The sequence below is a fragment of the Coenobita brevimanus genome, chromosome 61, assembly GCF_032717465.1.
Source record: "Coenobita brevimanus isolate Jiangsu-jjx chromosome 61, ASM3271746v2, whole genome shotgun sequence".
Classification (NCBI taxonomy): Eukaryota; Metazoa; Arthropoda; class Malacostraca; order Decapoda; family Coenobitidae; genus Coenobita; species Coenobita brevimanus.
Window position 1 is genome coordinate 37088411 of NC_137014.1, and position 26989 is coordinate 37115399.

The 26989-nt window shown below is 42.6% G+C and overlaps 1 protein-coding gene across 1 annotated transcript in view; it reads right to left on the reverse strand.

The window, feature by feature from the left end:
- Nucleotides 1-26989, reverse strand: part of Dora (zinc finger SWIM domain-containing dorado) — a 97355-nt gene that overhangs the window by 12386 nt on the left and 57980 nt on the right. Inside the window, exons 17-23 of the mRNA XM_080275503.1 lie at nt 20469-20680; nt 19445-19822; nt 15175-15372; nt 11053-11172; nt 10142-10315; nt 3322-3537; nt 2327-2522 (exon numbers count right to left, since the gene is read on the reverse strand). Of these exons, the coding sequence (XP_080131629.1) occupies nt 2327-2522; nt 3322-3537; nt 10142-10315; nt 11053-11172; nt 15175-15372; nt 19445-19822; nt 20469-20680 (1494 nt within the window). The remainder of the gene's footprint in view (nt 1-2326; nt 2523-3321; nt 3538-10141; nt 10316-11052; nt 11173-15174; nt 15373-19444; nt 19823-20468; nt 20681-26989) is intronic.

Consider the following 26989-nt stretch of genomic DNA (forward strand, 5'->3'; position numbering starts at 1 on the left):
AGCCCCACTCTCACGGGAAACCAATCACTCACAGCATTTCCCACTCTTACACACGCTCTACTATTTACATAAAAACTTTTCACCCCTTTTAGTAACCTACCATCAAGTCCATACAATCTTAAAACAGTCCACAAAGCCTCCCTATCAATTCTATCATACGCTTTCTCTAAATCCATAAATGCCCAAAACACATCCTTGCCTTTCGCTAAATACTTTTCACACACTTGTCTCACAGCAAACACCTGATCCAAGCATCCCCTCCCTCTCCTAAAGCCACACTGCTCATCACTAAGCACTCCCTCTGTACCCTCTCTAACTCTCATAATTAACACTCTACCATACACCTTACCTACAACACTCAACAGACTTATACCCCTAAAGCTAGTACATTCATACTTATCACCCTTGCCTTTATACAACGGGACCACACAAGCACTTGCCCAGTCAATTGGCACCATACCTCTCTCAAAGCACACATTCAACAATCTTACTAACCAATCAACAATAGTCACTCCACCACCCTTCAGGCATTCCACAGCACACCCATCCATACCTGCAGCTTTCCCTGTTTTCATCTCCTTTACTGCCTTCTCCACTTCCTCCTTCGTGATCAAAGAATCATTCAACTCTCCCAACACATTTATTCCTTGCACCCTTCCATCCGCCACAATCTCAGCCACCCTTTCCTCCTCTACATTTAACAATCTTTCAAAATACTCTGCCCATCTCTTCCTTACTGCATCCATCTCAATTAACATCCTTCCATCCTCTGCTTTTACTCGTTCTTCCTTCCCAGACTCTCCCTTTCGCACCCTTTTCACCTCCTTCCATGTGCATATATATATATATATATATATATATATATATATATATATATATATACATACATATATATATATACAGTATATATATACAGTATATATATATATATATATATATATATATATACAGTATATATATACATCCATTGTCCAAGTCTATGTTTGAAGCAGTGATGCCCAGGGTTAGGCAAGTTGGTCCTGACATTTAAGATGAAAGTGACCAGCCTCACTCATCCCTGCGTGGCATTATGTGGGCAACAAACCCCAACCACCCCTTGGATATAAACCTACACAAGCTCAATTCGACTGGAGCGCCTTAATTACCCACTAACCACCAGGTCCCATAATTTGGTTATAAGGTTACCAACCAATGTAGTAAATGGTGTCCTGGTGTAATGGAAACCATTTAGTGCTCTTACTGTAGAGTCACCCACTGGCAGAAGGAAAGGGAAAGAATGAAGGAAAGAAAAAACAGAAGAGGCAGAAGGGAGTGGAAAGAATGAAGGGTTGCTAATTTCCAGTCTTAGTGACATGAAAAACAACAAGATTGAAAATCTCTAAACATCACAGGCTTCCTTCCTGTACTACAGTACCCATAAACAAGACACCCAGTAAGATAAATAACTACTTCATTCATAATTTCAGATATCTGACAAACACACGATTTCACTACATATTTATAACCATTTTGTGGTAACCCAAAACAAATTCAGCTATTTCTATTACCTGCATGCTCATACTTTGCTGGAGAGTGATAAACCCAGGTACAGTACAGTCCTCTAATCTGGCCACCAATAATCCGAAAATCCCAATACAGTACTACGAATTTGTCAAGGCAAAATTCTTCTAATTTTTCTTTTTTCAAAATTTTCCAATCTTTTCAAAATTTTCTGGACTTTATCTAAGGATTTATCTGGCCGGGACTTGCTCTTGGCCTTGGACGTACCTGCCTGCAACTATTCATCTACTGTACACTTCTATGCATTTCCGATGAGTAAATAACCCATATCATTTTAAGTGTTTATTTAATGATTATGAACATATGTTTAATGTTTTCAGAGGTTCCTCCCAACAGTCCAAAAAAAACAGTAGTCCGAAAGACCCTCGGTCCCCTGCCATTCGGATTACAGGACTTTTACTGTACTCAGTTTTTTGAGTCTTATTAACCAAGTGGCTGAAGTTATCCTGATAGACTTTATACCTTTTCCTCCAGTTATCCCTCCTTGCTGTGAAGTGTCCTGTGCTATATAACAAGATACGAGTTCACTAATAACCATCATCATCATCATCATCTGGACCTCCTTTCCCACCCTAGGGCAGGGTGAGGTAAAACTGAAAATATTTCAATACACAAGATGGTGACACAATACAAAATGTTTCAGGCCAATTACCTGAGTAAACTGTAAGACGAAGAGGGAAAAATCTGTACTGGAACTATGCTGTTTATGCTGTATGTGAAGTCAAAGTGCAAGAAAGAAGACCCTCTATTTGAAGTTGTCCCTTACCAAGCTTCTTGGCAACCCCAAGGAGCCACTTGACATCCTCGCCGTAGGGTGGGTTGCGAGCATACTTAGCCTGGGGACGGTCATCGTGCACTCGGCGGGCCAACGTCTCAAGTGCTAACATCCCCACACGGTAAGAGCTCAGGAGGTAGTGCATTGATCCTGTGCTGCCCTGCTGACTCCCAACCAGACCTCCAACCTGATCATACACAAGTGGAGGTAATGTAAGACATTAGTTCATGAGTGGGTAAAATCTGAAAAACTCAAAACATCTACCCGCAGCCCGAGGTACGGCACCAAAAAGTATAACTCTCTATATTCTTATCAGATAAGAATCTAAACAAAAAGAAAATCACAAAGCCAATATTCCCCTGTCATTATCACAAGAACAGCGTGGCTGCTTTTATGAGTGACTGGCTATAAGGTTATAACACTGAGGAGCAAATGGCTATAAACAAAATCTTCACGTGTCTAGGGAAATGATGAGCCATCTTGAGTTGCAACACAAATCAATGAAAGGAGTGAAAAATAATATACTGCACTAACCAACAACCACATCCAAACATAGTGCTTCTCTACAAATCACTTCCAAACAGCTAAAAACCTGGTCATAATAATAAGAGGTTTACAAGATACTCCTGTACACCAGGAAACCATTTAATACTCTGAGTGGTAACCATATAATCAAATTATGGCGCCTGGTGGTTTTGTGGGCAATTAAGGCGCTCCAATCTGATTGAGCCAGTGCAGGTCTATATCCAAGGGATGGTTGGGGTTTACTACTCACATAATAACACTCAGGGAAGAGTAAGGCTGGTCGCACTCATCTTAAATGTCAGGACCAACTTGCCTAATCCAGGGCTCCTATGCACCTCATGGGGCAACACTGGATTAGATAACAAATGAATGAATGAAATACAAGATACCAATATAATAGAATCTACTATTTTTTTCCTCTCATATATAGATCTAACAACTGAACTGGTATTATTTCTGACCTGCTGCTGAGGCTGTGAAGTTGGTCTTGGAGTGAGGGGTGGTTGGTGGTGGTGGTGGTGAGGTGGATGCTGTACCAAGTGTGGCCCCTGTGCTCTTACTAGTGACAACAAAGCTGCTGCACCTGGCTGGGGAGGGGCACCCAAGAAACCACCAGTTGCTGCTGCCACACTCCCACCACCACCCACAGTGCCAGTGTATGGGATGGAGTAGAACCCCTTGGGAACAAAGAACAGGAATTATAATCAAAATAGTAAATTCCATAACCCTACTTCCCACTAAATTTGAGAAAGGTTGGATCAAGGGGGAAATTATACACATATATATATATATATATATACACAGCATGTACACACACACATAATGTACGGTACACGTATTATGAACATAGCAGCCACTGAAACAGTAAACTCAATCATTTACAGACTCAACATTCAAGCCTTTTATCTTAGTTCCATCTCAAGAGCTAAAACCTTTTAAATGCAAGTCACTAGTATTATGTTTTGGCAAGACAAAGTCAATTAATAATTGTAGAGGAATCAAAATGAGAAAATTATTTGATAGATGTCTTTCCTTCATTCTTTCCTCTTCCTTTTGCCTACGGGTGACTTAACACTCCCTCTTCTGTCTTTCCTTCATTCTTTCCTCTTCCTTCTAACTATGGGTGACTTTACACTCCCTCTTCTCTCGTTCTTTCCTTCTTTCTTTCATATTCCTTCTGCCTGTGGGTGGCTCTACATTGAGTGACAAGCCAAATGGTTTCCTGTACACCATGAAGCCAATTAACCCTTAGCTGGCGGCAGCAGCTGGTGAGAAGCACCTAAAAAAAAAAAAAAAAAATCGTCTTTATACAGATGCCCCCAACCACAGGACTCCACCATAAATATAGTTACACCGCATTATGCAAGATTTTAACATAATCTATACAGGCTATAGACTGTAAATGGAGTTACTCACACCCAAAGGCAAAGCTGTGTCCAGGACTTGTGACCTGGATGTAGTTTCTCTCCACCCTCCCTCACTAAATTGTTGCTAACCTAACCTAACCTTTAACTGATGCATCTTATGCCATTTTTCTTTTCATCTATTACTGCAGTATATGATTCTGAGTATGACATTCAAATTTCAGAAGAAAAGCATAAACTAAGTTCTACAGGAGAAACAAGAGAGTGTTGCAACCCCTCTCAGAGCTGGGAACAGACTGATTGAGTTACCAGGTGCACACCCTTATATAGGCCCCCCGCTACCGGTAGGTTGCCAGATAGGGATATCTGAGGCTCTAGGGCATCTACACATTACCGTCTATATGTAGTCTCTGCTAGGATTTACAGGGGACAATTTGGGGGGCAGCATCTATATACTGTAAAGTCTCCCCGCATTTTTTCAGTCGATATTACTATCTATCTATCTATCTATTGCCAGACGCCTCAATCCCGTTTGGGGTGGCCACAAACGAATCGCCTCCAAGTCGCCCTGTCCCCCACCATTTCACTGCCCTGCTCCCAACTCACACCCCCCTCTCTCATATACCTCTCCACCCCATCCCTCCATCTCATCCTCGGCCTCCCCCTCCCTCTTCCCCCCTCCACCTCACTCACATACACTCTCTTCGTCAGTCTTTCACCCTCCATCCTCTCCACATGGCCAAACCACCTCAGTGTGTTCCTCATAACGCTTCCTATCACATCCACATCAACACCACAACGCTCCTTTATATCCTCATTCGTCAGCCTGTCTCTCCATGTGACTCCACAGGCTCCTCTTAAATAACTCATTTCCACTGCTCTCACTCTTGACTTGTGTCCTTCCAACAACGTCCAAGCTTCACTTCCGCATGTTAGAGTTGGTATCACAATACTGTCGTGTAGTAACTTTTTCACTTCCATACTCACTTCTCTGTTTCTTATCACTGCTTTCAAAGAACCAGCAACCTTTCTTCCCTGCTGTACCCTTTCAAGCACTTCACCCTCCAAACCTCCATTCTTACTCATCACACTACCCAAGTACTTAAACGTACTCACATTTTCCAATTCCTCACCATCCAACCTCGCTGTACATTCACTGACTTCACCTCTCTCAAAGACCATCACTTTACTCTTCCCTACATTCATCTTTAGATTCCGTTTCTTACACACTCTCTCAAACTCATCCACCAAGCCTTGCAGCTCCCCTTTGTCTTCATTCAACAACACAGTATCATCTGCAAACAACAGTACAGGGAGTTTCCAAACACTATCCTCTCTCACCAGGGCCACTCCAACATCCACTACCCTACCTTGTACCTATTTTATTACCCCATCCATGTACAGATTGAACAACCATGGAGACATGACACATCCCTGTTTCAAACCAACTTTCAAAGAGAAAAATTCACTTAGTTCACCATCCACACGCACTGCAGCCTTAGCACCACCATACATACTCTTCACAGCATTCAACAACTTCCCATCTACTCCATATATTCTTAACACTTTCCACAATCCTTGTCTATCCACCCTGTCACATGCTTTCTCCAAATTCATGAATACCGTGAACCGGGGTGACTTCAGACGATTTTGAAGTTTTTTTCATCCTGACACAATTTATTTTGGCCAAAATACTGATGTTAAGTATTACATACGTACGTGAGCCAATAACCTGTAAGTATCTAACAGCTAGATAATCTCAGTATCTCCATCTAGACGTAGTAAAATATTTTATAGGTGTCCGAGGTCACCCCGGACTGGGGAGACTTCGGACAGCCTTGGGGTGACCTCGGACACTCATTAGAAATGCACTGAAATGGGCCCCTAGTAGCTCAGCTGAATGTTTGGACAGTTCTGGGGGGGTCTTCGGACACTGCGCGACTTTTAAAAAAATTGCTGAAAAAAATACAAAAAAATACAGAAAAATTACAAGTAAATAGTACAGTGATATATAGCAAAAATAGATGAAAAAATAAATTTTTCATTGACTTACAACCCCAGTTTAGTTGATTATACATATACATTATAGGGAGTACATTCCCACGCTATGCGCAGGTTTAAAGGCACGATTGTGACTGACTGACAGGACGGTTTAAAGCGTGCCGGCTATTTAAATGCCTAATTAAAGGGAACTTGGAATGGAGGAACAGAAGAGAGGGAAGGAAAGAGCTAAAGAGTGAAGGAGCTTGGGAAGGAATGAGAGAAGGAGCTTGGGAAGGAGAAACAGGAGGAGTTAGGAATGGAAGGGGGGAGTAGATGAGGAACAAGAGGAGGGAGTGGAGACAAACTATAAGGATATCATACCGGTACCATATGGTAACTTAAATAATATGTGTTCTCACATTGCACAAAACCAATTAAACTAAATAATATCTCTTCTCAGACTAGAAATGTGACATAAATACCCGGTACAGAACGAATGGCATTCTATGAGATCACAGTGACTTACTGTGGCCATGAATTAACATAAAGATTGAAAATCATATCTTCTCCTTTTTCAAGAACAGACTAGAAATATGACAAGAATAAGGCACAATAACTAAGAATATTACAACAAAGTGAACAACTGGAATTCTAAGAGATCACACAATGACTTACTGTGGCCATGAGGTAACATCTAGATCAAAAATCATACGTTCTTGTTTGTCCAGGATTGGCTCCTGTAAGTACATTACTATGTCTGACTCGTATATGGCACACATTTCATCATCTGGAACATTAGAAGTTACAAACACATTCTTTGTACCTCTTACATGTTTTAAGAACCTAACTTTCAATGTTTGTACATCAATGACAATAGCAACAAAATACTTCCTCCTCTTTCCTGTCTCATCTGAAAGTTGTACAATCACCCAGTCATGTAGCTTAGGATTACGTGTTGGGCCTACATCTGTCTCTGCTGTCTCAGTTGTAGTTCTGGTACCAGTACCGGTACCAGTACTTGTTACTGTTGCTTGCGTCATAGCTGTCCCATCAGTGCTGGTACTTGCCTCTAATTCTTGTGTCTCAAGTGTCCCATCATTACTTGCCAATGCTGCTTCAGGAGAATCTTCTTCTGCTTGATTCACTGGCTGTATTTGCAGGTCCTCACCATCCATATCTATGATAGGGAGCTCTACTTCACTAAGTATTGCAGCAGTACCGGTACCAGTACTGGATGACTCAGAATCTGTGCTTACAGTTCCCTCTTCTCTCATTTTCCTTAGTCGCTTAGCTGTTACACTCTTGCCTGCAGGCACTTTTAGTTTCCTCTTCCTCTGGCATGATTGCTTCTTTCCATATCGCATTTCCGATAGAACACTGACCAATGACTCATCAAAATGTGATGCAAAATCACTACCGGTACTACTGGCACTTGAATTTCTTGCAGGTACATGTGGGGTTGTTGCATAACCTGAGGTAGATGCTTGAGATGAGGCATTGGTACTGGTAAGGGTATCAGTGTTAATCTCTGAAGTAACAGTGGTACCGGTATCAGTACCGGAATCAGTGTGTTGTGGTAGACGAGCAAGTACCTCCTGTCGGTTAAGTGGCGTTATCCCACACTTGCGAAAGCCATTCATGATATTCTTCATAATATTATCACTTATTCTATTGAGCAGTTGTCCTAGAAGCTTTGGGAACTCTGATTTTGGAAGGGACACACTTCTTCTTCCAATACTTGATGTTTTGAATTCACTTAGAATTTTACGCCAATGAGTTTTCACTGCACGGAAGACAGCAACATCTAAGGGTTGGGTGAGATGTGTAGAATTGGGGGGCAATAAAACAAAATCAATGTTGTGCTCCTTACAAGCTTCCACAACAGACAGAGAAAGGTGGCTAGCTAAATTATCCCCTATGAACACTACTTTGCCGTCCTGACGTTTTGCATGAGGTAATCCAACTTTAAAGAACCAGTCCTCAAACGTATTACTGTCGAACCACCCGCTCTCTGTCCTGTTGTATCGCACATTTGAAGGGCCACCTTCTGTCCAAGTGTCGTACAAGTTTACTGCCTTGTACACCACATATGGTGGAAGCATCTTTCCAGATCTGGAACAAGAGAATATGATGGAGATGTTGGATTTTGTGTGGTTCATTACCCTCTCTGGATATATGGTACCTCGGCGAACTAAGATTTTCTTGTTTCCTGGGTCATCAGAGAGATTGGTTTCATCATAGTTAATGATGTTACTAGGAGGCACATCTTTCAGTGTTTTTTCAAGATTATCAAAATATTGATTGATTTCAATTGGACCTACTTTAGCACATGCAACTTTAATATTTTGAGATACCCTCTGAGCCAGTTTGTTTTTGTGGCACAACAGAAAACACGAACTCCAATCAGTTCCAGGAAGATTGTTCTTGAAGCATTTCACAGTAATCCCACGTTCGTCTAAGTAGCACTTTATTAACATTCGCAGTTCAAAAGTGTCAATAGGCAGACCCCATTCTCCCAGTGTAATGACTCGGTTCACAATATGTAGTTCTTCTTCTGGAGTAAAGACAGTTTGTCCACCTGGTTTTTTTACATGTTTCTTTGTCATATAGTCATGTAAAGTACTTTTAGAAACATCATATTTCTTAGCAGCCTGTCTGACACTTAACTTTCCATCACGTACGTCTGCACTAGCACACTCTAAAAGGCTGCCACGGCGTTCCACCGTATAGTGTCTTCTACCATCACTGGTAGATACACTCACTCTCTTGTAATTTCGAGGCATTGTGGCTTAGTTCATCTCACACTTCATCTGTTATATAAATGCAAAAACAAAGATATGCATGCAGACTATGTACATTGTACTAAATATGTTTTATTACATATAAAAAAAGCAAATTAGATATGCTGTCTGACCTCAACCCTTTAAATATCCATTGTCCGAAGTCACCCCTTTAAATCCCAAAAATGCGTACACATTCACTCATGTCATGTTTACATACATTTAAAATGCAGATTTTAACCCTTTCTCTGTTCCAATCTTCAAGTTAGACGTTAAAGTAAACCTCTATATGTGTATAAGCGTGTGGTTTGTTATGATTTGTTCACACCAGACCAAGTTTTCCCGTATTCATTTTTTCACCAAAAAATAGCATTGTCTTTATTACAATATATTCACCAGTGGAACATAATATTTTAAAAAGATAATTATACATAACATTTTACAAAACCTATGCAACATTATCCCGTTTAAAGATATACGATATCTTTCTTCGTTTAGCAGCTGCGTAGCATTTAATCTTTTCATGCAAATTTCGTCCGAAGCCACCCCGTGTCCGAATTCACCCCGGTTCACGGTATATAGTTCCACCGTCGGCTAAGGGTTAATATGCTGGGTGGTAACCATACAACCAAACTATGGAGCCTGGTAGTTTAGTGGGTAATTAAGGTGCTCCAATCAGACTGAGCCAGTGCAGGTTTATATTCAAGGGGTGATTGGGGTTTATTGCTCATGTAATGCCACTCAGGGATGAGTGAGGGTGGTCATTCTAATCTTAAATGTCGAGGCCAAATTGCCTAGCCCCAGGCTCCTAGGCTCCTTATGGGGCGACAATGGATTGGATGATGGATGGATGGATGGAAATGCATCAGAATCACACGATTTTGTTATGATTTTTAATTTGATTTTATCTTACAAAGTATACACCAGTACTGGATTTTCTGGAAATACTAGTAGGCTATTTGTATTTGTTCAATAACAGTGTATTTACAGTATTACAACATCAGCACTGGTACAAGCCAAAAACTGAGCATCAGTATCGGCAAAAATTTTGATGCTGGTACAACACTACAATGAATTCAGTGATGTACTGCACTAGTGGAGGCTTGGTACTTCCAAAAGATTTTAGTCTTTAGCCTGGTGGAGATAAGGCATACCTGAGTCGGGGGGGTATTGGCAGGGAGGAGTGCTGGCTGCTGTGTGAGGGGCGGGGGTCCAGTTGGTAAAGGTGGAGGCGGCTGTGATCCGATGGTTTGCTGAGTGCCTGCAACTCCTGCATTCAGGCTGCCTGGAACACTGCCTGCTAGGCCTCCAGTGCCAGCCAGGCCACCCTACAACATGACTGGTTACAATAAAAAGTTCTGCCCAATGTTTACTTAATCCATTCATTGTGATAGGTCCTAAACTTAATGAGGTGTGATCCTAAAGATCCCAGACTGCTTGTCTGAAGTGCTAAAAAGAAAAATAGCATGGACTTGGACTGCTATGTAGTGATAAGCACCTCTGTCATGAAACAGCATGCACAATGACAAGGTGGCACATGCACATTTATTTATTTTTTCTGTGTTTTTTGTGCTTTTTATGAGAAGAAGCCGTAGCAAATGTGAAGCAAGCCTAGTATGTAAGCTTAATGATGTAAGTGAATGGCACAGTATGGAAATATACGGTAATTTAATGGTCACTGAAATAAAATGGGCTACCCATGAAGTCTGTACACAAGTATGAAGAGCCAGGTGATGCCCATTTCAGTTTGTTGCACTAGACTTAATACACAAATACATAAAGTCCTGGTGAACCACCTCTGGCATGGACAACAAAGGTCTCAGGATCAGAGGAAAGCATGCACTAACTTGCCATGATCCAATTCCATGAGATGGTTTGAGGTTTTTCTGTCATTTAAATAGCTACTGCTGGGGATAGACTGGTCTCCTATGGCTTATTTTATAAGAACTATGATTGCCTAGACCCAGGCACTCCCAAGGCTCCACAGGGATATTAAAGGATTAACCTTTTTTTTTTTTTTTTTTTTTTTTTTTTTAATAATAAATACATAGTTTGCACTTCTGACCTGTGGCAGAGTTGAGGGTATGGAGACTGGGGGGTAGTATTGCAGTGGGGGAGGAGGAAGCAGAGGTTGGGAGACTCCCTGTGCTGCACTGAAGGGAACACCAGGAGGCTGTATATACATCTGAAATACAAGAATCAACCATAATGCAAACAAATGTTTACACACCCCTTCTGAAACTTAACCTAGTATTAATGAACTCCTTATTTTACCTATACTTACTCAGTGCAATGAGAAGGCATAATTAGCTTTCTCCTTATCAAGATGTATGTAAGTGGAGCTGTGTGGCTCATTGGTTAATGTACTTACTCTTCTTGTGCTGCATACCTGTGCCCTAATTTGGTGACTAACATGCTCAATCATCTTGTACTGTACACATGTACACTGAATATAAGATTTCAAACCCAAGCCATGGTGGACATATACTAAGGGTGCTGGTCGTATAAATATCCTTTCACATGCTTGTAAGACCGGCAGAATGGTCACAGATAATAATGTGGAGGGAAGAGTGCCTGGAGGCAGACTGATGAATATGCAGGGTGAGATTGTATTGTTGTTTGCAGATGAAACTGTGTTGTCAAGTGAAGATGAAGGGGTGCTGCAAGGCTTGGTGGATGAGTCTGGGAGAGTGTGTAAGAAATGGAATCTAAAGGTGAATGCAAGGAAGAGTAAAGTTATGGTCTTTGAGAAAGGTGAAGTCAGTGAATGTACAGTGAGGCTGAATGATGAGGAAATGGAAAATGTGAGTACATTTAAGTACAGTGCTTGGGTAGTGTGATGAATAGGGATGGAAATTTGGAAGGTGAAGTGCTTGAAAGGGTACAACAAGGAAGAAAAGTTGCTGGTTACTTGAAGGCAGTGATAAGAAACAGGGAAGTGATCACAGAAGTGAAAAAGTTATTACATGATTACATGACAGTATTGTGATACCAACTCAAACGTTTGGAGGTGAAGCTTGGACGTTGTTGGAGGGACACAAGTCAAGAGTGAGAGCAGTGGAAATGAGTTATTTGAACGGAGCCTGTGGAGTCGAATGGAGAGACAGACTGACAAATGAGGATGTGAAGAAGCATTGTGGTGTGCATGTGGATGTGACAGGAAGCATTAGGAGAAAGACAATGAGGTTGTTTGGCCATGTGGAGAGGATGAAGAGTGAGAGACTGACAAGGAGAGAGTATGTGAGTGAGGTGGAGGTGGACAAGGGGAGGGGAAGGCCAAGGATGAGATGGAGCGATGGAGTGGAGAGGTATATGGGAGAGGGATGTGTGAACTGGGCGCAGGGAAGTGAAATGGCGAGGGATAGGGTAAAGTGGAGGTGATTTGTTTGTGGCCATCCCGTATAAGTGATTAAGGCGTCTGGCAATAGATAGATAGATTGTCAGGTTCCACATGAAGACCTCCATGATAGAGGAAGAAACAAGCAAACGGGTCAAGATCACAACACAGTGAGAGATGCCACTGAGTGAAGGACCCACAGGAAAACCTACAACAATTTTTGTATGAGTGAAGGACCCACAGGAAAACCTACAACAATTTTTGTATATTATTACATTAAATAAACATGTGTGTGTGTGTGTGTGTGTGTGTGTGTGTGTAAGTCCATTTTTACCACTCTGAAGTATAAATTTCAGTTTAGTTTACAAAAAATGTCATAAGAAAGGATGTATAAAAAAATTTTTTCCTATCCTCTGCATTAATCAAGTACAGTAGTAGTAGTAGTAGTACTAGTACTAGTACTAGTAGTAGTAGCAGCAGTAGTTGTTGAAGTTCAGAAAACCTGCAAAATCCTGTGCTTTATGAAAATGCCTTGGAAATCTGGAAACCATATTTATATTTACTGTATTTACTCTTAGTTCCAATTCTTTCTGGGGAAAACATTAAATAAACTTACTTCAGACATACCCAAACAAGTACAAGAAGTGTCATGCCTATCATGTGGATTATATTATTATCACCTGGGCACCTGGTCCCCCTCTTGTACTACAGCCACACCCTCTCATGGCCCACCTGTCACTTGTGCCTGGGAGTCCCATGGTTATGTATAGAAAACCCCATTTCTGAAAAGACTTAGTAGTGTTAGATGACACTAATTTAACACACATGGATATGGGAAGGATAACTCTACAGATATATTGCAAAGTATGTCAGTTTTTCATCCATCCATCCATCCATCAACCAGTCCTACGTTGCCCCAAGAGGAGCATAGAACCCGGGGCTAGGTAAGTTGGTCCTGACATTTAAGATGAGAGTGACCAGCCTCGTTCATCCCTGTGTGGCATTATGTGAGCATTAAACCCCAGCCACCCCTTGGATATACCCCATTAATATGTTAAATGCATTCACTGCTTCCCTCTCTGACAATCTGTATTAATACCTATCGCATTTCACACACTCATCCGATCCAGACTAGTTTTCCTGGACCCTGGGCATGCATAGGACTCAGATCCAGGGCTTCCTGGACTGTTGTGGGGGGGGGAGATATAGAAGGATGGAATCCCTCATTCACACAACCCTCCACACTTTTGGCCTGTTCAGCACTTGAAATATGGAGACAGCATCTTCCTTCCTGACAGAAGAGAAGGATCTCATTTCTCCACTAAAACTCCCAAAATTAAACACTATCACTATGCCTCAGCCTTGACAGTCTGAGGGTTCTACAATGGCTCGAATGCGAGGCCTCCTAACATATTCTGGTCTTCATTATAACATACATAACTTTTTGCACTGGCTTGTGATCATTTATACAGGCTCCAACATGATTACAAGCATCAGCCTGGGTCACCTAATGGTGGCTATCCATGCTGCTCAATCTCTGGCAACCTCCCTATTCAGTCCCTTATCCCTGAGGTCACACTCTATGACCTCTTCCCAGGTCTTTTTTCTGTCTGCCTCTAGCAACTCTACCCCCTAAATTCATGCTTCTCACCCTCCACACCCAACTGTCATCATCCAGCCTCTCAACATGCCCAAACCATCTCCACCTACCCCTTCTCATCACAACACCAATACATTCAGCTCCCATCCTTCCTCTCAGCTTTTTAATCACAATCCTAGCCCTCCCAGTATACATCACTGAAGCTGTAAAAACATATATTGAAATGCTCCCAGAAATGAGTTTGGAAATGTAATAGAGAAAGGAACAAAAACAGGTAGGAGATTCACTACAGAAAGCTTAAAAGTTGAAAAATAGCAGACCAGATCTGCAGTAAAATACGAGCAGGTCTATATGTGCATCCCAGAAGTAAGACATCATGACCATCCCTATCCAGAGATGTGTTGTCTGAAGGGAACCACCTGGATATCAGAAGTTCAAAATGAAAACATTTTACTGGAAAACTAAGGACATATATCTTGGCTTTTATAATTTTAATGAAGCTGAGAACACTGCATTGGGTGTTTGCTGTTTCCTCTCTTCCTTCCTTCCTCTTCTGTCTTTCTTTCCTTCATTCTTTCCACTTCCTTCTGCCTATGGGTGACCTTACACTCCCTCTTCTGTCTTTTCTGGTTGGGTGTCTGCTATTTCCTCTCTTCCTTCCTTCCTCTACTGTCTTTCTTTCCTTCATTCTTTCCACTTCCTTCTGCCTATGGGTGACTACACGCCCACTTCTGTCTTTTTTTCCTTCATTCTCTCCTCTTCTGTCTGTGGGTGACTCTACACTGAGTGGTAAGCCAAATGGTTTCCTGTACACAAGGAAACCATTTACTATGCTGGATGGTAACCATTTAACCAGATTACGGCACCTGGTGGTTTAATGGGTAATTATGGTGCTCCAATCAGATTGAGCCAGTGCAGGTTTATATCCAAGGGCTGGTTGGGGTTTACTGCTCACACAATGCCACTCAGGGACAAGTGAGGCTGGTCACTCTCATCTTAAATGTCAGGACTAACATGCCTAGCCCCTGGCTCCAATGCTCCTAATGGGGCAACACTGGACTGGGTGATGGATGGATGAGAACACTGGAGCCAGACTTTACATGTTCGAGATACATCTTCCCAAACCCACAAATGTTTGCAGTGGGTTATGAAATGGGCAAATCTCTCTTCATTACTAGTGTTTCCAATGAACAGTAGCAGAGACAGTGAGGACAGAATAGTGGTAAAACCAGTTCAAACAAGATTCACACCTGCATGGGTATCTGTGGGTTGATACATGACACACTGGTACTGAGTCCTTGGATGTAGTTGTAGCCAAGGGGATATGGGATGGCAGGTAGGCCATATGGTACTGAGGGAGCAGCAGTGGCTGCTGTGGCTGCAACTGGGTACCCAGCCACTCCCACCATCGCACCTGCACCAGCACTTCCATTTACACTCACTGACACCTGCAAGTAACATGAATATGTTAATACTATTATGAAAATGAACCTGAACATGAAAGTTCAAGTACAGTACAGTAAGAAAGGTGTGCAAACAACACTAAATGAAATGTGTAAATTGTGCGTCGTGTGAAACGAAGATGAAAGGGTGCGAAGTGGAGGAGTGGGAGGGTGTGAAATGTGTAAGATTGGGAATGAATGGGAGGGGAAGATGCAAGGAAGGAGTTGCTTTGTTGATGAACGAGGTGTGGCAGAGTGGAATGAGAGACTACAAATGTGTCAGCTCGAGGTGTATGTATGTCAAGTTCAAGTTTGAGAAGGTGAAAGTGGCAGTGATTGTTGCGTATGCTCCGTGTGAGGACAGGAGAGAGAGAGAAAGACAGGTTTCGGGATGAGCTGGGTGAAGTAGTGGGAGAAATGCCCAGGAGCTATAAAGTGATCGTGATGGGGGATATGAACGTAAGAGTAGGCACTGGTCCTGAGGATGACATAATGGGTTATTATGGAGTACTAGGAGAAAATGATAATGGGAATCGACTACAGGATATGTGTCAGGAGAGGAGGTTGTGCATTTGTAATTCTTATTTCAAACACAAAGATGCACATAAATATACGTGGTATAGAGGAAACGGGGATCGTGTGGAAAGAAGCCTGATTGATTACGTGCTCGTAGAGATGTTGATGATGGGAATGGTTGCTGATACGAGGGCTATGAGAGGACGCTGTGGAGGTCTGTCAGATCATATGATTGTGGTATGCAAGATCATGCTGAGAGGAGTGAGGTGGATCAAGAGAGAGAAGAGCAGTCAGGGTGAAAGACTGAAAGTTGAGCAGCTGAGGATCAAAGAAGTGGCAGATGATTACAGGACCAAAGTAGAGGATGAGTTAGTATCAGTGAACTGGAATGAAATGGATCTGGACAGCCTGTGGAATGCATATAGGGACTGCTTCATTTTTGCTAAAGAGGTGTGTGGTGTGGCAAGAGTATCAACAAAAAAGAAGGGTATGGGATGGTGGGATGAGGAGGTTGAGAGAGCAGTGGAGGAAAAGACGAGGAAGTGGCTAAAGTGGTTACAGGATAGGGGTTCAGTTGAAATAAGAACTGAGTATATCGAGAGCAAGACGCACGTAAAGAGACTAGTGAAGAGGAAAAAGAAGGAGGTAAATGACCATCTAGGAAGAAAAATGAATGCAAACTACTTTGAAAATAGGAAGTTATTCTGGAAAGAGGTGCGGAAATGTAGAAGTGAAAGCGGAAAGAAATGTGATAGTGTAAAGGATGCAGGAGGTAAGTTACTAACCCATGGAGATGAAGTAAGGACCAGATGGAAAGGATATTTTGAAAGCCTGATGAATGGGAATAGAAAGAGCAGAGCAGCTGTAAACATGATTGGTTTTGGGGGTGTGCAGAGAAGGAATGCAGTGCCAGGAGACATGACACTCGCACAGGTGAAGAGAGCTGTGAAACGACTGAAAAATGGGAAAGCAGCTGGGATTGATGAGGTGTATGAAGAGATGCTTAAGTGTAGTGGACAGAGTGGAATGAAATGCTTGTTGGAGATATGTAAGAAGGAATGGATGAGTGAAACTGTGCCGGCAGAGTGGAAAAAGGCTGTGCTTGTACCCCTGTACAAAAATAAAGGTTAGCGAAGTGAGCACAAGAATTATCGTGGCATAAGTTTATTGAGTGTGGCAGGGAAGGTATATGGAAGAATTATTATAGAGAAAGTAAGAGAGATATCAGAAGTCCTAGTGAGTGATGAACAGTGTGACTTTAGGAGTGGCAGAGGATGTGTGGATCAGGTATTTACAGTGGGATGGCTAAGAAGGCTTGCGAGAAGGACCATAAGGTGTTTATGACATTCATGGACCTGGAAAAAGCATTCGACAAAGTAGACAGAGAGGGAATGTGGAAAGTTTTGCACTTGTATGGTGTAGATGGTAAGCTGTTAGGTGCTGTCAAGAATTTTTATGATGGTAGCGAAGCATGTGTAACGGTTAATGGGCATCTAAGTGAATGGTTCATGATGGTGTGGGCGTGCGACAAGGTTGTGTGATATCCCCTTGGTTGTTCAATTTATATATATGGATGGGGTGATGAGAGAAGTAAAAACACGAGTAATGGAGAGAGGAATGGCGCTGGTAATGAATAGTGATGATGGAATATCTCAAATTTGTTGTATGCTGATGATGCAGAACTGCTTGCAGGTACCGGACAGGAACTTGGTAGACCAGTGCAGAGTTTTGCTAATGTCTGTGAGCATCGAGCCTTGAGAGTAAATGTAGAGAAGAGTAAAGTGATGGTTATTGAGAGAGAGGGTGACTCCCAATGTGATGTCACAGTGAATGGAGAGAAACTGGAATTGGTGAGAGAGTTCAAATACTTGGGTACAGTGATAAAAAAGGAGAGGAAAACGTGCAAAAGAAGTTGAAAGCAGAGTGACACAAGGAAAAACAGTAGCTGGTGCAATGAAGGCCTTGATAAGAAACAGAGGCTTGAGTGTTGCAGCTGCACGAGGCTTACATGAGGGAGTGTTAGTGCCAACTCTAACATATGGGTGTGAGACTAGGGTGTGACATGAAAATGAAAAGTCAAGAGTAAGAGCAGTGGAGATGGGACTGATGAGGAATGTATGTGGAGTACAGAGGGTGGATAGGATACGAAATAGTGTGATTCGTGAAAGGTGTGGAGTGAGAAAGTCGGTGGACGCCAGAATCGAAGAGAGTGTCCTGAGATGGTATGGTCATGTGGAAAGATTGGATAACAATAAGAGCGGTGAAAAAGATATACCTGAGCGAATTTGAAGGAGGGAGGAGGCAAGGTAGACCAAGGAGAAGGTAGAGAGAGATGGTGGATGAGCGTTTGAGGAAGAGAGGTTTGGAAGTCAGTGAGGCTAGGGAACTGACAAGAGATTGAGCTGGCTGGATGAATGTTGTGAGGAGAAATGCATGATCTGGGATTTTGGCACCCCTTGTGAGCATGGCAGCGTACGGATTGACTCAATCGGATATGTTTGTGTGAAGCTGCAGAATGTGGTGAATGTTTTTTGGCATATCTGGTAGAGCCAGGATTCTGGGGACTTGAATGATGAGTGAATGGAAGTGTGGCCTATTTGGACTGGGCAAGTTTGTGCTGTCTGGACATTGCTGCTCCTCACCCTGCCCTTGGTTAGGAAGGGAGGTCCGGATGATGATGATGATGATGATGATGTGCTCTTTAGTGGTACATGGCCATGCTCACCATTCACTCACTCATTGTGGTGCTGCTTTGGGTGTCAGCCTTTTCCTCTCTTCCCTCCTTCTTCTTCCATCTTTCTTTCCTTCATTCTTTCCTCTTCCTTCTGCCTATGGGTGACTCTACACCGACTGACAAGTCAAATGGTTTCCTGCACACCAGAAAACCATTTACTACGTTAGGTGGTAACCATACAACCAAATTCCAGCATTGGTGGTTTGGTGGGTATTTAAGGCACTCCAATCAGATTGAGCTGGTGTAGGTTTATATCCAAGGGATGGTTGGGGTTTATTGCTCACATAATGCCACTCAGGGATGAGTGGGGCTGGTCACTCTCATCTTAAATGTCAGGACCAACATGCCTAGCCCTGGGCTCCTATGCTCCTCATGGGGCAACATAGGATTGGATGATGGATGGATGGTAATTAATCTTACAGAGTACAGAGACAATCATCATGCAGTACTAATCTGGACCACTATGGTATAATATTCAACCTGAAATTCTTAGGGAAATAAAACCCTGTTTTGATGACCACTGTAGTCAACCAACAGGTATTTTCAAAGGTAGCTGATCAACTGCACTGCAGTTAAGGTCACTGTGTGCAGTATCAAATATCACTTCTGTGAATATCTAAGAAGGACAGAATGGACTTTATCCATGCCTCTTGCCTCCAACACAACTGTATGAGCTTGTCTTATATTACTGAACCTTTATGTGTATCACCATCATCATCATCATGATCATCATCATTTTCTTCATCATCCTGACCTCTTTTTCCTACATGAGTATAGGATGAGGCAGGTGTATAACTGAGGCCAGGGTTGGAAGGTGGCAGAACTGACCGGAGGGTGTAAGGCTGCTGGCTGTGCTTGCTGTTCAATGGCTTGTATGGGCGGCTGTTGCTGTTGCTGCTGAGTGGGTGGTGTCGGTGGATTGAGGGGTGGTGGTGGAGGGAGGGGCAGATCATGGGGAGGGGGAGGTACTGTGGCAGGGTCAACAAATGGTGGTGGGTCAGCTGGTGGCTGTTGCTGCTGATTGTTCCCACCCCCACCCCCAGTCCTAGCTTGGTGACGAGCTTGGTGGCGGGTTCGAGTCTCATAGATCTCATACCATCGACGTGCAACTGAAAACAGCACCTCTGGATACACTCCACCACCCTTGGCTGCACTTTCCACAGCCAGACATGCTTTCTCCACCATGCTGTCACTTTGTTCCTTACACTGTGAAGGTAGAAGGTATGGGTAAATAATCTTGTACTGACAGCTACTCTTGATAAATATTAGAAACTTTCAAATCTACAATGCTTGGGTCCAAAGGCTTTATGAAAACTGGAAAACACTGGAATTCAGAATCATAACAACTATGAAAAAAAAATAATAATAATACTAATAATGTAACACAAAAGCTACATTACCATGAACATAAACTACAGTACTAATTAGTCTCATCCTACAATCTACCACACCTACCAGATACACAGGAGTCTGGATTAGGATCTTCTTATATGTTTGCAAGAGTATGGACTAGCTTATGATGCCATTTTTAGAGCAATGCAGAACGCCCTCATTTTACAACGGGGATGCATTTTTTAAAAGTGACTGTATAACAAATTGTGTTACAGCTGCCACATAAGCAAGAAAATTTCATATAACAAAATCTAAGGATCACAGTAATTGTATACACGAAAAAATATGCTGTTATATAACCAAGAAAAACTATCATATGACATGAAATTGTGGATCACAGTGATTGTGTAAGCGAAAAAATTGACGTTAAATGAAAAACGGTCCTAAATTCTTATTGATTGTAGGAGCAAATGATTGTATACTGAGCAACTGTATGAGAGTGTTCTGTCCCATGACTTACCTGTATGATGGCACGCTGGATCTCATTGGGGTTGAGGGCATGTGCATGGGGAAGGCAGGAGAGGGCAAGCCGGGCAGCTTCTCGTATGGTCTGTGCATCGCGGCCTCGTGAAGCCCGATCAGATATGGATGCCGCCTCTTGAGGGGTTAGGTGTCCCTCCCACGTATCAATCAGGAATGACACTGCTGATGACCCGATCTCAACTGCTTGACCTATTTGGAAAAAGGTGCAGAATCTGTTACTGGTTAAAATTAATACTCCTTACCCACGTTATACTGACTAATTTCCAGTACATCATCATCAGCATCACATCTTCTTCCAGATAGTCATTCTGTCAACTAAGTTAAGTGATAGGTGGTGGCAACCATTATCCACTCACTTAATGTAGTGCTGAATACCTCTTCCTTTATCTTTATCAAACTTGTCTATGTTAGCCTTCCTCTCTTCCTTTCTCATATCTTTCCTGTCACCTTTCATTACTCTTCTTTCCACTTAAGGTGGCTCAATACTCAGTGACAAGCTTACTGGTTTTCTGTAACCCAGGAAACCAATTACAAAGCTGGGTGACAACCATTCAACCAAACAACTGGGTGATGATTAGCCAACTATGGCGCCCATTACTTGGGCAGACAAAAATGCAGTGTCCATTTGGGAGCCAAATTTCCACATTCTTACACAAGCTTCGCTGTGGCAATGTGCTGTCTACCAAAAGGGAACACTGGTTCACTACACAGGGTGGTCCTGCAGGGTTGCCTGCTGTAATCCATCCATCTTGTTTAATACAGCTCTGCTTCTTTCATTCCTATTCATCAGCTTTTCAAAATACTGTTTCTATCTTATTTTGATTCCATTTGTTCACATTCTTCCACTCTTATCTACTGCATGAAAAAACTGAGGAAGCTTAAAGGTAAGCACAGTAATGATCTTCTCAGGCACCTGTCAGCTTGTTCAGTCACGTATATACTGGACGACCTGTACCACATTGCCCCCTTCCGCTCAGAAATAAGTATACAGTAATCCCTCCACTTTCCGATGTAACAGAGCCAAAAGCATGTCCGGAAAGTGGCCCCTTCCGGAAAGTGGGCCCCAGCCTCCTGGACTTGTACTTATGGACCCTAACCTACCCTGACTCAGAAAAACACCTATACAACTCCCTACTGGACATGCATAACACCTATTTAAGACCCAAATCACACCAATAAGGGGCATAAAAGACAGAAATAAATGCAGAAGAACCAGAGAATGAAGTTTTAGAGGTGAGTTTATACAATATTAGACATTCTGGGTACTTACAACAAGTCCCTGACTCCTGGACTGGTACTTAAGGACCCTAACCCAGCCTAACTTTGAAAGCCACCTAAACAACTCCCTACCAGACATGCATAGCACATATTTAAACCTATTTAAGCCTTCGTTACTGCATCCCCCCCTCCCCCGCTCAACTACCCCCCCTGCCAAACCGAATGTCCCCCAGGCGTGGCTCTTTCGTGGGGTAGTATTTATTTTATCACTGAATCGTTTCTATTTGCTTTATATTATTTATTTTTGTATTGGTAAGTAGATATTGACCACGAGATGCGTTTATGATATGTTAAAATAATGTACATGACAATATTACATGTCGAACCAACTGATTTAGTAAACATACAATATACAGATAAATACAGTAGATAAGATATATACCTGTAAATCAATGAATAGGGAGGAGAATAATGATTGTATTATTTACCTTGTAAGTATGAAGAAGATCCATGAAGAATGAGGTAGGAGGCAGGCAGGTCAAAAGTAGATGGGGGGTGGGGTGATGCGCTTCAAGGCAAAACTGATACCAGAATCAGTATCACTTTCCCCACTATTATCGCTCATGTCACCGTCATTCTCAGTCATGTACTCCTCATCAGAGTCGCTCAGAGTTATGTCAGATTGTGTTCTGTTATCATCAGACACTTCTAAATCACTATCCAAGTCAGAGTCATTGCCGTAGGACGCCATGGCACAGAGGTAAATCCAAAAGCACTGACATGTGCGGCTGCATGAAAAACACTACGGCATGCTCTCACACACTTTCCCGCGGTACCACCACTGTTGCTAAGCTTGCGACAGTCCCCTTACCAAGAAGCATTATCTGGCTATATTATATCACGTGTTGTAGGGCATCATATATCCCAAATTCAAAATAAATAGGGTACAATGACCTACACAACATATCTGAGTCATTTTCATAAAACTATGCCCCATGGCAGGGGCATGGCAGGGGAGTGCGGTATCAGTGACAAAATTCCCATATGTCATCACACATGGGATCACAAAGCACCCAAACCGAGGAGGAGGAAGCCCAGTAGGCCCCTATAACGATCGTGAGTACCCTAGTACTCACGATCGTATTCAGTTCCGCTGCCGACATTTCATTTTGAGTACGGGGGTACACAATTCGGAAATTCGGTAAAGAAGGGGTTAAGACCCTATTCACACCAATAATGGACATAAAACAAGAAATAAATGAAAAGGAACCAAAGAATGAGGAATTAGAAGTGGCTCAACATCAGCCAGGGTACTTAGAGAACGTCTGTGGCTGCCTTCTCTGGCTTTGGCAGTGGTGAAAATGCTCTTGAAGCATGTACAGTAATCCAGTGTTGTGCTGCACTTACAGTAATTCTTTGTACTGTAAGTTATAACTGTTTAACACTGTACATTGTTAATTGCACCACACCAGTTTCAACTGCCTGTTTGCACTCCACAGTTAATCCTTTGCACTCTAAATTCTCATTTCTTAACACTGCACAACGCCGTAAATTCCTGTGTGGTCCAGTGGTGAGGTATTGCAGTTTATTCACTGTTTATTCACAAAAAACAAGCACTTGTGGCTTCCATTACGATAAGCATCTGCTCTCAATCGGAGTTAGGCTGTGACTGTTGATGATGGGGTAACAGAGTTGCCAGATCGCAATGGCCACATTACCAAACTCCTCAATTTTTATTACCAAATTTAACTTTTCATTACCAAATTCGTAAAGCTTGCATTTATTCTTCACTAATTATATATACAAGTGGAAATACATGTAATCACTCTTCTTATAATTAACAGCATGTTGATTATTTTCAGGCTACATAGGCTAGCAGATTAATCAGAGAGAGAAAACAATCCACCATCTCCATCCTGTGTATCCTCACACGTGTGAAAAATCCGTTTGGTATTGCATTATTCTGATTCATTACCAAACGAATTTTTCATTACCAAATTGGCCCACATTTGGTAATGAAAAATACCAAATGGCAACCCTGACAGGGGATGGGGGATGGGGGAGGAAGGAAGGGGTGAAGGGTCCAGGGTGTAATAGTTGTTCGGCACTGCGCAGCAATTACAAATTATGGGTGGGAAAAAATTCAGGTTTTGGGGGGATTTTTTTCTTTTTTTTTGCCATTTTTGGGTTCCGAAGGTCCACACCCACAATGCCCGGTAAGTGGGGTGTCCGGAAAGTACAGTACAGGGATTACTGTAGCAACTTATTCAGTGTTTCAGCAACAGAGAGAGCAGGCCCACATACTCTCCAATACAAGTTTCTCTGTCAACACCAAATTACATGCTCGCTATACACTACACTTCTTATTCAAAATTCTACCAAAATGGCATCTCATCATCAAGCCTTTGAGTCCCCAAAGGGGAAGACCATAAATGCCCTCACCATCCACCCCTCTCCTGGCAACAACCCAGTGAGATACCTGGAACCACTGTCTGATCCACTTCTTCATTTCTGCAACATTCGCAGCCTTTCCTCTAACTTTCTCTCTGATGAGCACCACCTTTCCTCCTCTAAACCTCACTTCCACTTCCTAACTGAGACTAAGTTGTCTGAGGCGACTGCTTGCAAACTCTTTTCAGTATCCTCCTACTTTCTCTATACTCATTTCAAAGCCAAAGGTGGCTGTTGTGTATATGTACACAATGACTTATAATACAGTGTATATACAGTACTCGTCAAAAGTATTCAGCGTTGTCCGCTAGGCGCGCTATACTTATGGCCCAAAAAGAATCACCCATTTTGGGGGGTAAAAATTGAGCCACAAGTTTGAGCTCCGAGCACGACGTCACGGTAGCCTGAGGTCTTCCGACGCGCTGGTTGGTTCCCGCCTCAGTCACCCACGGGCTGCCTGAGAGAGAGGAACTCTGCCGAGTGTCCCTCTCAAATTGCACCATTTTTCACCGAGTGTCCCGCAGTGTTTTGGCCTTCACAACTTTGTTATGGCACCTACCTGTGAACTATCGAGTGAAATCATATCCCAGATCATTGCTCTAAAGGAGGCAGGCCACCAGACAAAGGAAATTAGTGAATTGGTTGGTGTGGCACGATCGACAGTGCGTCGTTGGTGTGCGTGGTTTCGGGTGGAAAACAGTGGTGAAGTTCCCACAAAGAAACCGAAGTCTGGTAGGCCTAGGAAAACTTCCCCAAGGTCTGTTAATGTTTTAAAACATGCAGTGGAGTTTAATCCTCATGTGAGTGCAAGGAAAATTAAGGAGAGCAACCCGGAAGGTTTGGTGAGGTGTCAGTGAGAACAGTGTCTCGTAGGGTGCATGAGCTTGGTTACACAAGTCATAGGCCTGTGAAAAAGCCTCTTCTCACCAAGAGCCAGAGAATTCGTAGGCTTGCCTTTGCTAATAAATATCTAAACTGGGGTGAGGAGCAATGGTTGTCAGTGTTGTGGTCTGATGAGGCAACATTTAGCGTTACCTGTAACAGAGAAGCACGTGTGTATCGACGCAAAGGTAGTGACCCACTTGACCCACGGTATGTGGAAAGCACAGTAAAACATCCTGATTCACTCATGGTATGGGGCTGTTTCTCAGGGAAGGGTTTGGGGAAGCTTGTTGTACTTCCAAAGAACCTCAGAGTGAATCAGGATGTTTACCTGGAGCTTCTGTGTGATCATTTACCAGACTCCTTCGAGCTAACAGGTGCACGAGTGTTTCAGCAGGACGGTGCACCTGCTCACAAGGCCAAATCAGTCACCAATTGGCTTCATGACTGTGAGGTATCATACATGAAAGACTGGCCAGGAAATAGCCCAGACCTCAACCCGATTGAAAACCTCTGGTACCTCGTAAAGAAGAGTCTCCAAGGGAAGGACGTGAGCTCTCTGTCTAAGCTGGAAGCCACCATTCGTGACTCCTGGGACAAAATACCCCTCCAGCACCTCAGGAGCCTCGCCCTTTCACTTCCAAGACGTCTCAGGTCCGTGAAGAAACGTAAAGGCTACCCTACGATGCACTAAAGGTAAATAAAATGCATTATACTGTATATATGTTTTTTCAATGTTGAAAGGTTTGTTTCTTAGGAGGGACACAAGGCACTCCATACTTCTGACAAGCACTGTATATATATATATATATGTGAGTACGTTTAAGTATTTGGGTAGTGTGATGAGTAAGGATGGAGGTTTGGAGGGTGAAGTGCTTGAAAGGGTACAGCAGGGAAGAAAGGTTGCTGGTTCCTTGAAAGCAGTGATAAGAAACAGGGAAGTGAGCATGGAAGTGAAAAAGTTACTACATGAAAGTATTGTGATACCAACTCTAACGTACGGAAGTGAAGCTTGGACATTGTTGGAAGGACACAAGTCAAGAGTGAGAGCAGTGGAAATGAGTTATTTAAGAGGAGCCTGTGGAGTCACGTGGAGAGACAGGCTGACGAATGAGGATATAAAGGAGCGTTGCGGTGTGGATGTGGATGTGGTAGGAAGCGTTATGAGGAACACACTGAGGTGGTTTGGCCATGTGGAGAGGATGGAGGGTGAAAGACTGACGAAGAGAGTGTATGTGAGTGAGGTGGAGGGGGGAAGAGGGAGGGGGAGGCCGAGGATGAGATGGAGGGATGGGGTGGAGAGGTATATGAGAGAGGGGGTGTGAGTTGGGAGCAGGGCAGTGAAATGGCAGGGGACAGGGCGACTTGGAGGCAATTTGTTTGTGGCCACCCCAAACGGGATTGAGGCGTCTGGCAATAGATAGATAGATAGATATATATATATATATATATATATATATATATATATATAGATATATATATATATATATATATATATATATATATATACAGTAGAACCTCTCTCATTCGGACTATATGGGGGGAAGGGTTGTCCGAATTAGCAGATTGTCCGGACCATCAGGGTAATCTCCAGTTCATACCAAAAACTGTCTACATATGGTATGTTTGTTAATTATTAACATATGTGGCATGTGTCAACCCTATGTAACTCCAAAAGATGAAAGGATACTAAAATAACCAAACTAATCATGTACGATAGTTTTGTATTGCATAATTTACAGGTAAGGCCATGACAAGAAACTAGCCTACTTTATAAATTGTAGTAAGTGACTAAGGCCCGTGTAGGCAAAAAAATAAATTAATTAATTAACTGTAATATTTTGAATAAAAATAAAACTTATGTAGGCAAAAAATACATTGTCATCTTTGGCATATTGATAACGCCCATTTGGGCAAGAAGCTAATGTTTGATGTACAAGTAAAGCA